At 34.1% G+C, this 15,740-nt stretch overlaps 1 protein-coding gene across 1 annotated transcript in view; it reads left to right on the top strand.

Moving 5' to 3' along the window:
- The window catches only part of Smc3 (structural maintenance of chromosomes 3), a 32,922-nt gene extending 24,616 nt beyond the window's left edge, over positions 1-8,306 (top strand). Inside the window, exons 19-29 of the mRNA XM_076834169.1 lie at positions 424-576; positions 1,493-1,644; positions 2,772-2,930; positions 3,640-3,747; positions 4,225-4,333; positions 5,027-5,274; positions 5,363-5,575; positions 5,837-6,028; positions 6,182-6,359; positions 7,208-7,314; positions 7,904-8,306. Coding sequence (XP_076690284.1) covers positions 424-576; positions 1,493-1,644; positions 2,772-2,930; positions 3,640-3,747; positions 4,225-4,333; positions 5,027-5,274; positions 5,363-5,575; positions 5,837-6,028; positions 6,182-6,359; positions 7,208-7,314; positions 7,904-7,975 — 1,691 coding nt within the window. The 3' untranslated portion in view covers positions 7,976-8,306. The remainder of the gene's footprint in view (positions 1-423; positions 577-1,492; positions 1,645-2,771; positions 2,931-3,639; positions 3,748-4,224; positions 4,334-5,026; positions 5,275-5,362; positions 5,576-5,836; positions 6,029-6,181; positions 6,360-7,207; positions 7,315-7,903) is intronic.
- The last annotated feature ends 7,434 nt before the right edge of the window (positions 8,307-15,740 follow it).

The following is a 15,740-nucleotide window of genomic DNA, read 5'->3' on the forward strand; positions in this document are numbered from 1 at the left end:
TTGAGACAGGGTCTAAACGCTGAGTTGCTTAGGGCCTCACTGAGTTGCAGAGGCTGGCTTTGAACTAATGATCCTTCTGCCTCAGCTTCCTGAGCCACTGGGATTATAGGCATGCACCACAGTGCCCAGCTACTTATTTATTTTTAAGTATCAGTATGACTCATGGATTTTTTTAAATTCAGTATTATTACATTGCTATTATTTTTGATGCTCTGATTTTTTCCAAACTAGTTCTTAGTGTCATATTGATATGTCCTCATTAGTCTTTTGCTTTCTGCTAGATGTTAAGGCTTATCTAGAAGGTACATTTTTAATTCTCATTGTGTAATTTAAAGCCTTTGATAAGTATTTGATTATAAGTCAGTTTATCATTGAATAAAATTGTTATACAGAATCACTACCTTTATCATGTTTTGTTTATAGGTGACCAAGTCAGTCATCGGGGTGCTCTAACTGGAGGTTATTATGACACAAGGAAGTCTCGACTTGAATTACAAAAAGATGTTAGAAAAGCAGAAGAAGAATTGGGTGAGCTTGAAGCAAAGCTCAATGAAAACCTGCGCAGAAATATTGAAAATATCTTTTTATTTTGTGCTTAATGGTGGACACTGTGGAGAAAACTACATTTTGATTGTAGCTAATCTTTTACATGTTGGGTGTAATATATATATATATATATTGTGTTTTACTTTGTCTTTTATTTAAGCAGAAGAGCTTATGTTTGTCTCTTTAGCTTCTGAAGACTAAGGGGAAAAAAACCTAAAAAGTACTTTTTATTTTTATATTGATTCTTTGCTTAACTATTAAGTAGCTAATACCAGTGTGTTTACTTTTGAAGGAAAAGAATCTTAGGAACACCAAGTTTTTAAGGCTATCAGGCAAAGAGGAAACCAAGGATTAGTCACTGAATTGTGGTGAAACCTGGCTGGTGTTTCAAGGAGAAGGGTTGGAGGTATGGGTAATGCCTCATAATGTATGGATGTCAGTATATCAGGAATGAAAAATGTCCATTAGAACTTACTATCTGAGGTCATTTGGTGCAAACGCAGATTTAATATTAGTGGAGGAAATGGCCATGAAATAGGCAAATCTGAGAAACCATGGTTGTTCTTTAAAATAAAAATTGTGCAATATGGAGAGTGGCTAGTTCAGCACACAACTGAAATAGTTCTGCCATATGCATTTTCTTAAAAACAAACAGTGCTTTGGAAATACAGGAATACTTGATGTGTGCTTCCTAGTTTCTCATACAATATGAAGAATACAGGTACTTGAGCATTGAGAATAGTTATTTGTTACTACTACAAGGACATTTTAAGTAAAACTGGTATTTTTTTTTTTAATTGAATTTATAGCTTCTGTGCCATCAGTGTAAACATCAACACAAAACAACAGTTGAGCTTCTTAGCTTTAACATAGCCAAGATTTACATTTCATACTTTTAGAACATGTGACATATAACCTGCTAAGAATTTTCCTTAGCCTTGTATATGGATTAATAATGAAATTGATCAGTTGATGAATCAAATGCAGCAGATAGAAACCCAACAAAGGAAATTTAAAGCATCCAGAGACAGCATATTATCAGAAATGAAGATGTTGAAAGAGAAGCGGCAGCAGTCAGAGAAGACCTTTATGCCTAAGGTCCGTTAAGTATGTCTTTTATTCTAGATTTGTTTTTATTATACAGATTTGGGGTGATAGCTTGGGGATATAGCTCAGTAGTATGGCACCTATCCAATGTATGTAAGGCTCTGGGTTCAACCCTGGCATGGCAATTAACAAAACTAAAAGAATCCTTGTGATTATATAGAATTGGGGGTGAATCATGTATTATATGGGTTATCATTGAATCTCATATATTCCATTTTTATTTGAACCCATGCTTCTAGACATTTACATCTCTCTGTACAGTACTTAAATTTATATGCACCAGAATCTTTTATTGTAGATTGCATTCAGGCTGCACACCTTAATTGGATAAACAGACATTTTGAGATATGGCATAATAGTGCTGTCATAATTGGTATTAATTTGTTAGTATCTATTTTTGTCTAGAAAGCATTATGAAACTATTTGAATACTTGACCGTATATTGTCCAGATTATATCAAAATGAATAGAAGCAGACTTATACAAAGAATAGTTCATTATTGTATCTTAAAATTGAAGCAGTTTGGGCAAGAACTTTTTATTTAGAATCTCAGTAGTACTGAGATTAAAAAAAAGAAAGAAAGAAAGAAATGCTCACAGTTACTCTTCCAAAGCATTCTTTTTGTTCCTATGGATACTTCTGAAAAGTTTTGTATAGTTTAACCATGAAATATGGTTTGTCCCTCCCTCACAGAGTAAATGTTTTTCTTTTCTTTTCTAAATATCAGATTTAATTAGTACAGGGGTTTGGGTATGTAGTTCAGTGGTGGAATGCTTGCCTGGCATGCTTGTGACCCTGAGTTCATTTACTCAATACCATTGAAAGGAAAAAGGAAGGGAAAAAATAATACAAAAAAGAAAAAGTACAGTTGCTCCTTGGTTTATGATGGGATTGTGTCTTGATAAACCTATCAGAAGTTGAAAATATCACAAGGAAAAATGCATTTAATACACCTAACCTACAGAACATTATAACTTAGCAACACATTATAGCACCTAATATTTAATTGGGTTGTGATTATTTTAGTTGGCTTTAATGGCATGTAGATTTTTCTAGTTTTTCATTATTAGTAATAATGGTTAACACCTTTATTAAGAAATGGATAATTTGTCATGTAGCAACGTAGCTTACAAAGTTTGGAAGCAAGTTTGCATGCTATGGAGTCCACCAGAGAATCACTGAAAGCGGAACTAGGAACTGATTTGCTTTCTCAACTTAGTCTGGAAGATCAGAAAAGGGTAGATGCACTGAATGATGAAATTCGTCAACTTCAGCAGGCAAGTACACCTGATGGGAAAAAAAATTTCGCTGATAATTAGCTGTTATGAAAATTGCCTTTCTTGCCAAATAAAAGAATATGAAGGGGAATTACTGGGGAATGAAACTGGCCAAATTATTTTATGTGTACATATGTATATGTACAATGGTTACTGCTATCATATATAATGATAATGAACCAATGGAGTATGAAAGAAAAGAATATTGAGAAAATACAAAAATGAGACTTGGGCCTTAATACTCATAGGAGTAAGTAAGGTTTTAATTAGGTGTTTCTAAGCCATTTGGGGTATGTTAGGATTACATAAGAAATCTTCACTTTGTTATTTAATGCACATTTATCATTAGTATCATTGAGCTACTTAAATCAAATATAAGTATTGATTGGACCAACTTTATATATTCAATAATATTGTCTTGAATAACATTTGATGTTTTTAATGCATAATTATAAACAACACTGAGACCAAAAAATAAAAAGCAAGAAAATAAAATTTCTCGGCACCATGTCTTTTAAAAACCAGGCACCAAACTTAGCATTCTGTTGAACAGATGAGAAAGAGAAAATTTTTAAAATATAGGATTTCTTGAAAAAGTTTAAAATATAGAACTCTGTTTGAGCTCATTTCAACACAATGGTGCAGATAATAAAAATGTCTGAAATATTACTGCTTAGGTAGAAAACTAATTTTTCTTTCTTAATTTTAGGAAAACAGACAATTACTAAATGAAAGAATTAAATTAGAAGGTATTATTACTCGAGTAGAAACTTATCTCAATGAAAATTTGAGGAAACGCTTGGACCAAGTAGAACAGGTAATTTGTTCTTTTTGAGGATTCTGTGGTGACAATCTAATAAAAGTGGTTATATGAGAGAGGATGTGATTGAAAGCATGGGCTTTTAGGATAGACAGCTATCTGCACACTAGCCCTGGGCTGGAATTCTGGCACTCCTACCTGATGTGTGATTTTTGGCAAATCATTTAATATTTCTTTTCTGTTTCCTTTTGTGTAAAATAGTAGGTTCTGCTTCATATAATTAACTGTCTTGGTACATTCTACACACTCAGTAAATGTTAGCTAGTGTTTCTTCACTAAAGTCATGTTGAGCAATTTTCTATTAATTATATCATTACTTTGTTTCGCTTTTAGTATACTGTTAAGTATTTGCAATCATATGAACTCTTTGTAGAAACTAGAGAATAACTATAGCAACTAATGGTAGTCAACATTTTGAGACTAACAAAATTCATATTTTATGGTTTAACACTCAGAGGTCCTTTTCTGTTGTAGGAACTCAATGAACTGAGAGAGACAGAAGGGGGTACTGTTCTCACTGCCACAACATCAGAACTTGAAGCCATTAATAAAAGAGTCAAAGATACTATGGCACGATCCGAAGGTGAATTTGTATATAGTAAAAAAATTATGGTATTATGTTAAATTTAGATTAGTTTATAAAATGCTTGTGATAAAAATAACATCCAAATAGGCAGAAGCATGTAGTAATAATTTTTTTCCATCACCATAAGCAATTAATAGTGAATAGAGTTTAGTAGGTTAATTATAAATAGAAACTTTTTTGTTGGGATAGATTTCTGATGATATTAAGAGAGACTGTAATTATTTACTTAGTTAACAAAAGATGAAATTCCTGAGTCAAATTTCTTAATAGTTACTGAGAAGAAAGTAAATTTTTTAGCTATTTATAAATATGAACATTAAATAATCAAAACTATGAAATGGAAAATTTCATGATTATTTTTTTAAAAAATAGTTTTAGTTGTAGATGGACACGATACCTTTATTTATTTATTGTTATGATGTGCTGAGGATTGAACCCAGTGCCTCACATGTCTTAGGCAAGTGCTCCACCACTGTGCTCCAACCCCAACCCTTATGATTATTCTTGAGTAACTCATGTATTTTGTCCAGACTTAAGTGGTATGTGCATTTTCACAGCAAAATTTAAGCAAACTCTGAAAAAGGTTAAAATGTATTTATTTTGGAAGATTTGCTCATTTTAAAAATCTTGCTCAAATAGCAGTGTGGGTCTAATAGTCTAAAGCCAAATTTTGTTTCTTTCCCATGTTAGATTTGGACAATTCCATTGATAAAACAGAAGCTGGAATTAAGGAGCTTCAGAAGAGTATGGAGCGTTGGAAAAATATGGAAAAAGAACACATGGATGCTATAAATCATGATACTAAAGAACTGGAAAAGATGACAAATCGACAAGGCATGCTATTGAAAAAGAAAGAAGAATGTATGAAGAAAATTCGAGAACTTGGATCACTTCCTCAGGAAGCATTTGAAAAGTATCAGACACTGAGCCTCAAACAAGTAAATCAACAAGGATTTAAATTTGAAGTTTCATTGCAGATTTCCCTGTAGTATGTGAACTTATTTACATATTTTCTTTTCTTTGTAGTTATTTCGAAAACTCGAACAGTGCAACACTGAGTTAAAGAAGTACAGCCATGTTAACAAAAAAGCTTTAGATCAGTTTGTAAATTTTTCTGAGCAGAAAGAAAAGTTAATAAAGCGTCAAGAAGAGTTGGATAGGGGGTACAAATCAATTATGGAACTGATGAATGTACTCGAACTTCGAAAATATGAAGCTATTCAATTAACTTTCAAACAGGTATGTTTAAAAAATGCAAGATGAAAACTTCATCTGTTACTCATTAAGGTTAATCTAATATACTTGAATAAATCGTATATAAGTTGCTAACTTGTAGTAATTTGGATGGTTTTATGTAACTCTGAAAAGAATCTTTATCTCTTGTTCTTAATATAAAAAATATTCCTAATACTTTTAAATACTTGTCTTTGTTTTAAGCAGTAATATATATAATGCCTTTTAAGCAAAATTTATATTTGAATTGACACTTTTTTTTTTAAGGTATCCAAGAACTTCAGTGAAGTATTCCAGAAGTTAGTACCTGGCGGCAAAGCTACTTTGGTGATGAAGAAAGGAGATGTGGAAGGCAGTCAGTCTCAGGATGAAGGAGAAGGGAGTGGTGAAAGTGAGAGGGGTTCTGGGTCACAAAGCAGTGTTCCATCAGTTGACCAGTTCACAGGAGTTGGAATTAGGGTAAAATACTTATATCTTTTATTTTATTCACTAATATCATAGAATTATAGAATCTTTAGCACATCTAAATTATACTTCATATGCAATTTAATTTAAGAAGTGATAATGATTCTACTACCCTCTGAGATATTAACTCTTAATATGTTTTCCTAGGTGTCGTTTACAGGAAAACAAGGTGAAATGAGGGAAATGCAACAGCTTTCAGGTGGACAGAAATCCTTAGTAGCCCTTGCTCTGATTTTTGCCATTCAGAAATGTGACCCAGCTCCTTTTTACTTGTTTGATGAAATTGACCAAGCTCTGGATGCTCAACACCGAAAGGCTGTGTCAGGTACAGTTTTGGCTTAAAATGAGAACTTGCTTAAAGGTGATACCTTACCTCTTTTATTACAGTTTTCTTGTTGCCGGAGATATTTGGGCAAGTAGATTGTATATACTAGGTAAACAAGATAATTTGTCTTTTTAATAGTTTTCTAGAAGTTTGGTATTTGGCTATTTTTCAAGGTTTAGTTATGTGAGAAATAGATATATTATTTTGAATTAAATGAAAATTACTTTAATTAAATTTTATTAAAATCTGCTTTGTTTACTCAGCATTAAAAGAGTACTTGACAAACAGTTTTGTGCTCAAAAGTCTAATTCTTATAAGTCCAAAAGGTTTTGTGGGGGTAGTGGATAGCAGAAGAAAGATGGTATGTATTTGTGTATGAGAAAACCATTAGAAGATTCTTTATAGTAAACAACTGTTTATGTAGCTTTAAGATACTGGGTTTAAAGCTTTGTTCCTAATTGAAGAAGTTACATTGGTAGTTTCTGCAGTTGTGTGCATGGAAAATAAAAGTCACAGGCTGAGCCAGGCATGGTGGCGCATGCCTGCTGTCCTAGTGGCTCAGAAGGCTGAGGCAGGAGGATGTGAGTTCAAAGCCAGCCTCAGCAAGTTAGTGAGGCCCTAAGCAACTCAACGAGACCCTGTCTGTAAAAAAAAAAAAAAAAAAAAAAAGAGGGCTGTGGTTCAGTTGTTGAGTGTTCCTGGGTTCAATTGCCATTACCAAAGGGGGATAAAAAAAAAAAAGGCTGTTCTGACAGTTTTGAATTTTACATAAGAGTAAAAATATCTTTTTTTTTTTAATTTTTAGATCTCCTGAGAAAAGGGATTTATTAAATTATTTCTTTTTACAGATATGATTATGGAACTTGCTGTACATGCTCAATTTATTACAACTACTTTTAGGCCTGAACTGCTTGAGTCAGCTGACAAATTCTATGGTGTGAAGTTCAGAAACAAGGTAAATTTTTTGTTGTTGTTTGTTAATAAGCATTGAATTTGTTGAATTCTGATTTTATGTTAAATTGTGAAAGAAGACAAATAATTACTAATCTGTCTTTGTAAATACATTTTTCCCAAATATCTACGAAGTTTAGCAGATATTTTGTAGCATTTATTGTTTGAATTTTCTTTATTTTCATTGATATTAAAAGATAATATCTTCCTGTCAGGTCTACTCAATGCTTCTGGAAAGCACAGCCTTTAACAATTAGTTCTATTTGGCTGTCCCACTCACACCTTTTCCTGGTTGTCTTCCAGTCTTAAGATTCTTTGATGAAATAGTAAATAATTTAAACTGAACAAAAGGAAGTTCAGGATGATAGGCATAATTACTAATCTATATCTTCAGAGCATTAAATGTATAATATTTTTAAACCCACCTATTGAATAATCACTATTATAAATAAAGATTTAACAATGCTTTAGAATCATTTGACACGATATGTACAATTTACAGGGACTAGGCTGTGTATTGTAAACATTACCTTAAACAGTGCAAACCTGATAATAATTGTTTAAGATGTAATGTTTTCAACATTGTTCTGCAGGTTAGTCATATTGATGTGATCACAGCAGAGATGGCCAAGGACTTTGTAGAAGATGATACTACACATGGTTAATTGAAAAATATTGCCCACAGATTTAGAAGATGTATATAATAACATGGTTCTCATACCCAGGAACTGTAAATTTAAGCTAAATATTGGTCTTTATTGTTGTCAGACTTAGAACACACATACTCCTTTTTTATTCTGTCTTTGTATTTTATAAGATATTCTGTAATGTTACATTTCTACTAATAGTTAAAAAATTTTGTTTCTCACACAGCTTTTTGTAAAGTGCCCTGCTTCTCCTATTTTAAATCTTTTGAAACATTCTAAATATTCTTTTCTAATTGTCAGTTATACTGCATCTTTTTTTATAGCCTCAATTAAATGATTGGCTTTATGACTTTGTGTTTTATGTGGCTTTTTATTTGTCATTTTACTGATTAGAAACCAGTTTTTCTTGGCTGGGTTTGGTGGTACACGCCTGTAATCCCATTTCCTCAGGAGGCTGAGGCAGGTGGGTTATAACCTGGTGAGACCCTGTCTCACAAAATAAAAAAGGCTGAGGATGTATCTTAATAGTAGAGCACCCCTGGGTTCAATCCCCTGTAGCACACACACACAACAGTAATAAAAATAATTTAAACGTGTACTTTTTATTTTGCCTAAGAAAGTGTCACTTTTATTTAAAAGGTGTACTTTCATTTATTTATTTATTTATTTTATTTCATCAGTGAGTCTCTGTCTCATTGTGTACTTGAACCATGGGGAACTTTTAAAAATATAACACTATTGGATGTGGAATCAAAATTTTAAATGGTTGGGATTCTAGTTATTGCTATTTCTAAAGTTCCTCATAGTGATTTTGACCTTCAGTGATGATTAGAGCCCCCTGCTTCAACTTGGTATAATGAGTTCTTTAAAAATTTTTTTTTTTTTAGATGGCAGTGTATTTAATAGAACTTGTGTGCTTAAAGTAGTTCTAAGTGTGAAAACACTAGTGCCAAAAAAATGAGCCTTATAATTTCCTTGTTTTTCTGGCTAAGTAAATAGTTTTAGAAGGTTTTATTACTGAAATTGCCCCCCACCCAGGGTGGTCTTTAGGGATTTTTATCTTATTAAATGACTTTCTTGAGATATAATTCGTTCACCATAAGATTCACCCATGTGATCTATGTGCAGTTCAGTATTTTTAGTATAGTCACAGAATTGTGCAGCCATTTCTGAAATTTAATTTTAGAACATTTTTACTCCAAAATAAAACCCTGAGCTAGGCACTGTGGCATACAGCTGTAATCCCAGCAACTCAGGAGGCCAAGGCAGGAGGATCACAAGTTCGAAGCTAGCCTAGCAACTTTAGTGAGGCTCTGTCTCAAAAAGGATTGGGGAGATGTGGCTCAGTGGTTAAACACCTCAGATTCAACCCCCAGTGCCAAAAACAACAACAGCAACAAAAGGAATCCCTGTGCCTGTTACCAGTCAACTCCCTCCTTTTAGCTCCTGGCAACCAAATTGACTTTGTTTAGTACTATAGATTTGCCTGTTTTGGTCATTTCATATAAATGGAAGCATATGATATATGTTCGTTTGTGACTGGTTTCTTTTACTTTGCAGAGTATTTTCAAGGTTATCTGTGTTGTAGTGTGTGTGAATTTTTGTTGCTGAATAATGTTATATAATGTGTACCATGTTTTTTTTTTTTTAATTCATTTATCAGTTGGACACTTGGATTGTTTCTCTCTTTTTGCTATTATAAATAATGCTACAGTGAATATTGGGAACAAACTATCATGTGGGCATGTTTTCACATCGCTTAGATATGTATCTAGGTATGGAATTATTGGTTCATATGGTAACATTTTGAGGAATTGTCAAAACTTTTCCCTATTATATTCATTCATATAATAAATTCATGAGAGTTAGGATTTCCCCACATCCCCACCAAACTTCCTTTTATATGTTTTTTATCATAGCCTTTTTGTGAGTGTGGAGTGGTATCTAGTGCCTTTAACTTATATTTTCCTGATGACAATGATGTTAAGTATCTTCATGTGTTTGTCATTTGTATATCTTCTTTGTTAAAATATCTACTCATATGTTTTGCCCATTTTTTAAAATTGTTTTTTGTATTCTTATAGAATTTTTAGTTCTTTGTATATTCTGGATACAAGCCCTTTATCAGGTATCTAAATTTTTGTCCCAGCCTATGACTTCTTTTTTTTAAATTCTTACAATGGTGCCTTTTGAAGCATATTAAAAAAAAACAAAAACTCATTTTAACTTAATCATATTTGTAAAGGCCCTATCTCCAATTATAGTCACATTTAGAGGTATTGGGGGTTATGCCTTAAACATGTGAATTTGGTGAAGGGACACACAATTCAGTCCCTAATAACTGTTATCGTATGTTTATCAGCCAATATTGCTCTCAATTAACTCTAGATTTTATTCAGATTTCACTAACATTTTTAGTAATGCCCTTTTTCTCTTCTAGGATTCGCAAAGGCCACTACATTATGTTTGCCATGTATCCTCTGGTCTGTGACAGTTTATCATTGTGTCTTTGTTTTTTATTCCATGACAATTTTGAGAAGTACTTTTCAGATATTTGTAGAATGTTCCTCAATTTGGGTTTGTCTCATAGTTTTTTAGGATTAAATAATACCACAGAAATTAAGTATCCTCATCATTTCATATCAACAGTACATATTATTAACGTGCTTTATCACTGATGATGTTATCTTGATCACCTCCTCTATATTATGTTTGCTAAATTTTGTCATTTTTGCACTTTTCCTCCTTTTCCCTGTTCTGTTCTTTGAAAGTATATCACTAAGTACAGTTTACACTGAGACTGTGACTTTGGAAAGTGCTTTTATTAGTTGTAGTAGCTTTTTTGATAGTCTGAAATTTTCAGACAGTCTTGTCATATGCAGAGTTTTATTTCTTCTTTTCCAACATATTTTCCTTTTCTTATTGACCCCATTCAACCTCATCCTTGCCAAGAGTTTATAATCTATAGGAGAGTTTGTTAGGACCTACCCATACATTAGTAAAAGCTAGAAATACCTAAAAGAGGCACATTAAAAATAAAATACTATTAAGACTTCAGATCGAATTGTAAGTGTGCATTCACTTTGTATTTTCATTTTGATAAGCTTATTTAAATATTTAGTGTATTATTATGCTCTGTATAATAATATATAACTGTATAACTCTGTATAACTTTGCTATAATATAACCGATCTTCTAAAAAAAAATTTGGTATATAGGTTGAGCATCTGATATCAATAAATCCAAAATGCTCCAAAATTTGATACCTTGTTGAGTATCCAAAAAGATTGCAGATTTTTGAGACTTTTGGATTTTCGGATAGGGGTGCTCAGTAAGGTAGATCTATACAAATATTCCAAAATCCAAAAACTATCTGCAACAGTTCCTATCCTAAGCATTGCAGATAAGGGATACTCAGTCTGCATATGTTCTGAGATACCATTAAAAAGGGTTATATAACTATAATACCTTTCTAATATTCCTAATGTTTCTGATGTATCTACCCAGGAGATTTATCAAGAGTTACTAAATAACTATGTAGCTTGAAATGGTTTATGGTATATGACCTATTGCTTAGCTATAATCCTAACCCTCCGATAATACAGAAATTGAGCCTAAAATTGACCAACCCTTTTTATACATAAAACTTTGGAGATTTGTGACTATTTTCTCAAGATAGACTCCCAGCAGTCAGTATGTTGTTGTTGTTGTTATTTTTTAATATTTTTTAGTTGTAGATGGACACACTATTTGTTTATTTTTATGTGGTGCTGGGGATTAAACCCAGGGTCTCATGCTTGCAAGGCAAGCACTCTACCACTGAGCTACAACCCCAGCCCAGCAATCAGTATGGTGTATGGTATTTATATCTTTTTAAAAATGTAAAACTAGATTATGGTATAAGTGTGTTAGGGTTTCTCTATTTAAAGTAATTTTCTTAGGAGATTATAAAAATAATGGTCTTACTATGAATAGTATCAATCATAATATAAAAGTGGAAGCTGGTTGGGCGTGGTGGTGCATGCTGATAATCCCAATGGCTCAGGAGGCTGAGGCAGGAGGATTGCAAGTTCAAAGTCGGCCTCAGAAAAAGAGAGGTGCTAAGCACTCCTGCCTCCAAATAAAATACAAAATAAGGCTAGGATCTGGCTCAGTGGTCAAGTGCCCCTGAGTTCAATTCCTGGTACCCACCCACCCCCCAAAAAAAATGTGGAAGCTGACTTTTGAAGTAGTGTTTCTTCTTTCTTGGGGGGTACTAAAGATTGAACCCAAGGGCACTCAACCACCAAGCTACATCCCCAGCCCTTTTTCATTTTGAGACAGGGCCTCCCTAAATTGCTGAAGCTTATTTCGAATTTGTGATCCTCCTGCTTTAGTCTTCCAAGTCATTGGGATTACAGGTATGTGCCACCATGCCCAGGTCTTTCCTTTTTGAAGTATTAATAAACCTGTTTTTGAAAATATTTAATTCTTAAGAGGAGTTTTTCTACTAATAACTAAAGGTAGAGAATTAGCTCTTTCACTTACCTCAAAGGAAGACTCCCAGTGTTCAGGAGGAGAAAAATAGTAAGATTTCACTTTCCCCTAGAAAATGATTTTCTCAGGGCCTAACATGGAGATGTTGGGGTGCCTGCCACAGAGATGAAGTGTTCTCAACAATTTACTATGGTAGAAACGATGTTCTTTATCTTTTACTCCGTCATATGTCTTTGTCCTAGAACACTAATAAATAATCCAGGTTTGTACATTTATTCTGAGTCTGATATGTTAAGCTTTGAAAATGTAATTGAAACCAGTTGCACATTAATGCAGTTAAAAAATTATAACAGCAGATTGTTAACTTACTGCCTGTACATTAGGAGGATCTTCCTTGAGGGTTTTTTTTTTTTTTTTAATTTTTACTTTAAAATGATAATGTAAGAGCTGGGTACAGTGGTACATGACTGTAATCCCAGCAGCTTGGGAGGCTAAGGCAGAAGGATTGTGAGTTCAAAGTCAGTCTCAGCAACTCAGTGAGACCCTGTCTGTAAATAACTATACAAAGAAAGGCTAGGGATGCGGCTCAGTGGTTGAGTTCAATGCTTGGTACCAATAAACAAACAAACAAATAAATAAGATAATGTAGTTAGGTAGAAGTTATCCTCTTTTGTGTGAGGATTAAGCAATAGGGATGTTTTTACTCCTTTATTTTCATACTTCTTTTGAGGAAAAACAGGTAGTTACTTTCTTCTGTGAAAAGTAATACAAAAATCTATTTCAGTACTCTATTGCTCAGAAGTGTCAGAATTGTTTATGGTCTTTATTTTGGTCACATTAAATAATTCTTAAAGGGGGTTGATTGTGAGTTAACATTTCTAGAAGGAAATTAATTTTGATAAGAGCTCAGATTTTTGCAAAGCATGTCCTCTTAAATATGGTTTTCTTGTTTACACTTTGTCCAAGCTAAAAATATCAAGACCTTGCAGTTAAGATATATTTAGATCTAGCGATAACGATTTTTTTAGTTTAATACTTTTAATTTTACAGATGAGGAAATTTGAAGCCCAGATTAGACGAGTAACCGAGTGAATAAGTGAGCACACTCAGAAACTAACAGAGCCAGAACCAATCCTGACTTTCCTGCTTCACTAGAGCAGACTTTTTAATACATTAGCTCTTTATTTCTCTTATGTTGACTATGAAAATGGGGATGATGTATCATATTTGTAATTAATTGATCCTACATATTACACAGAAACACACTTTAAGGGCACAAGGCACTACCGTCCTTAGTTTTCTTTGCCTGTTCTCCTCTTGCTCTCCTATTTTCTTTAAACCTCACCTATTTAGGTACACTGTGGTCACTTGCTCCATGTCCTAGGGGGACTGGGTTACTGCTGGCTGCCAGTCTCCTTCATGGAAGATGCCAATGTTGCTCCATAAATCTGCCATCATGTGGCACTCAGTCTCCCCTTCTTAGAGACAGAGAGTCTCCTGGGTGTAAGAGCCCTTGTGGCAGCCAGTAATTGCATAGGGCTATGAGGCAGCATGGATATTAGGTTTGCAAAGAGAGCATGGATATATTTACTCTCTCAAGTCATCACATGGGTTGATAGCAATCAGTATATTGCAAAGAGACAGCATCTGAATGGTAGCTTTTATGGATTCTTATGTAGTTCACATCAGTGCCTGGCAAATTGTCAAACACATCAAAAGGTGTGGTAATAGCAAGCCCTGCTTTGCCTCATAGATTCAACCATTTAAAAATAATGGTCATGAAGACTGAAAACAAGGAAGTGTACATATAAGGTGTGAAGAAAACACAAAACCACAATAGAAAAATTGAACTTGAAGGACATGGGTTTGAGGCCCAATCATTTGGAACTAAGGTTATAGAGGAAGTTAACATGTAATGTAACAGTTCATGCCACTTCTAAGACCTTTGCTGGGAGAGGTTTTCAGACACAGGAGTCTCATGCCACCTCAGGATTAGAAACCATGACTGCAAAGATTGGTAAGATTGAGGCTTTTTTCAACCTTGTGTATGATGCTTTTTCTCCCAGTGTTGTAAATCCCCTACTATTTCTTTTTTTTCAGAACCACTAGAGGGGGCCCTTGAAACATGCCAGCTCCCCAATTTTTCAGTCTAGTTTTTCAAACTCTGTAGAGTTCCAGGAGCAGTGAGAAGGTCAAGGTGTGATATTCTTGAGATTTCTCTATTGCAATAGTTTATGAACTCAGTGTTAACTGCTTGCAGCTCAGTCTTAAATTGGACACTTCTGGTCAAAGGTCCCTAGTGCTTTGCAACAGTTTGTACTACCATACAGAAAGCTATACAATGGCTGTTCAGTGGGATCTTGTTAACACAGTGACAACCCTTTTTTTGCAGCAACCCTACTTGTTTGACCCCAGAGCAGTATTTTCTGCCAGTGCCTTCTTAATCCTTGCTTAAACCCAGGAGAATTTGTTCTGGTTTTTCTTATCTACCATTTCTGTCTGTAACCTGGCGTTTCTTAAAATGGCTTTACCTCTTCAGCTGACTTTCAGTTTATTATTTCTAGGTCCTCTGCCCAATGGAACTCTTGAATCTGAATTGGGGTCTCCTGTGTTTTCTCAGAGTGGTGGGAATTCTTGATTTTTTTTTTTAATCAAAAATCTTATTAGAATCCCTGTAGCCTTGGAGAAAAGCACTCATCCTCTTTAGGATTGTTCCAGAAGTACAGTTTCTGTGCTGTTTGAGAATAAAGGGCTCATCCCCACTGTGAGGAGGTGTGTAGGGGCATGTGTGTATATCCATGCCTCATAACCCTGCCTCAGCTGTGTTCACACATCTGCAAATACTGCCTTTGAGCATGGCTTTGTGATGGGTGGGAATATAAGGTACAAATACATAAGTTACATGATGTTTCAGTTCTGACACTGTCTTTGATCTCAATTGTGAGGTTAATGCTTAGAGGAACCCCCATAAAGAGAAATTACTAAAGCTTGGTGTCAAAGAGGCCTTTCCAGTGACTTTACCCTTTGTTTTTTTCCATCTATCCTCTGCCCTTGGCTAGATAGAAGAAAAAGACATTTATTTGATTGCAAGTGATTTCTTGATCCCATGGGGCAAAAGTATGAGGATTAGTCTTTGCTGTGTGTTGATATAGTGTGAACGACTTCATCACAACCTACAAGGTACCAGATAGGTCCTTTAATCATCTCACTTAAAGGCAGCAACTTTGAAGTGGTGGTAGTAACCCCAGGACCCTCAAAAGGAAACTGTTTACTTGAAGATGAGGTAATTTGCCTAAAAATTCCTGTT

This window comes from Callospermophilus lateralis, chromosome 15 (genome assembly GCF_048772815.1).
Source record: "Callospermophilus lateralis isolate mCalLat2 chromosome 15, mCalLat2.hap1, whole genome shotgun sequence".
NCBI lineage: Eukaryota > Metazoa > Chordata > Mammalia > Rodentia > Sciuridae > Callospermophilus > Callospermophilus lateralis.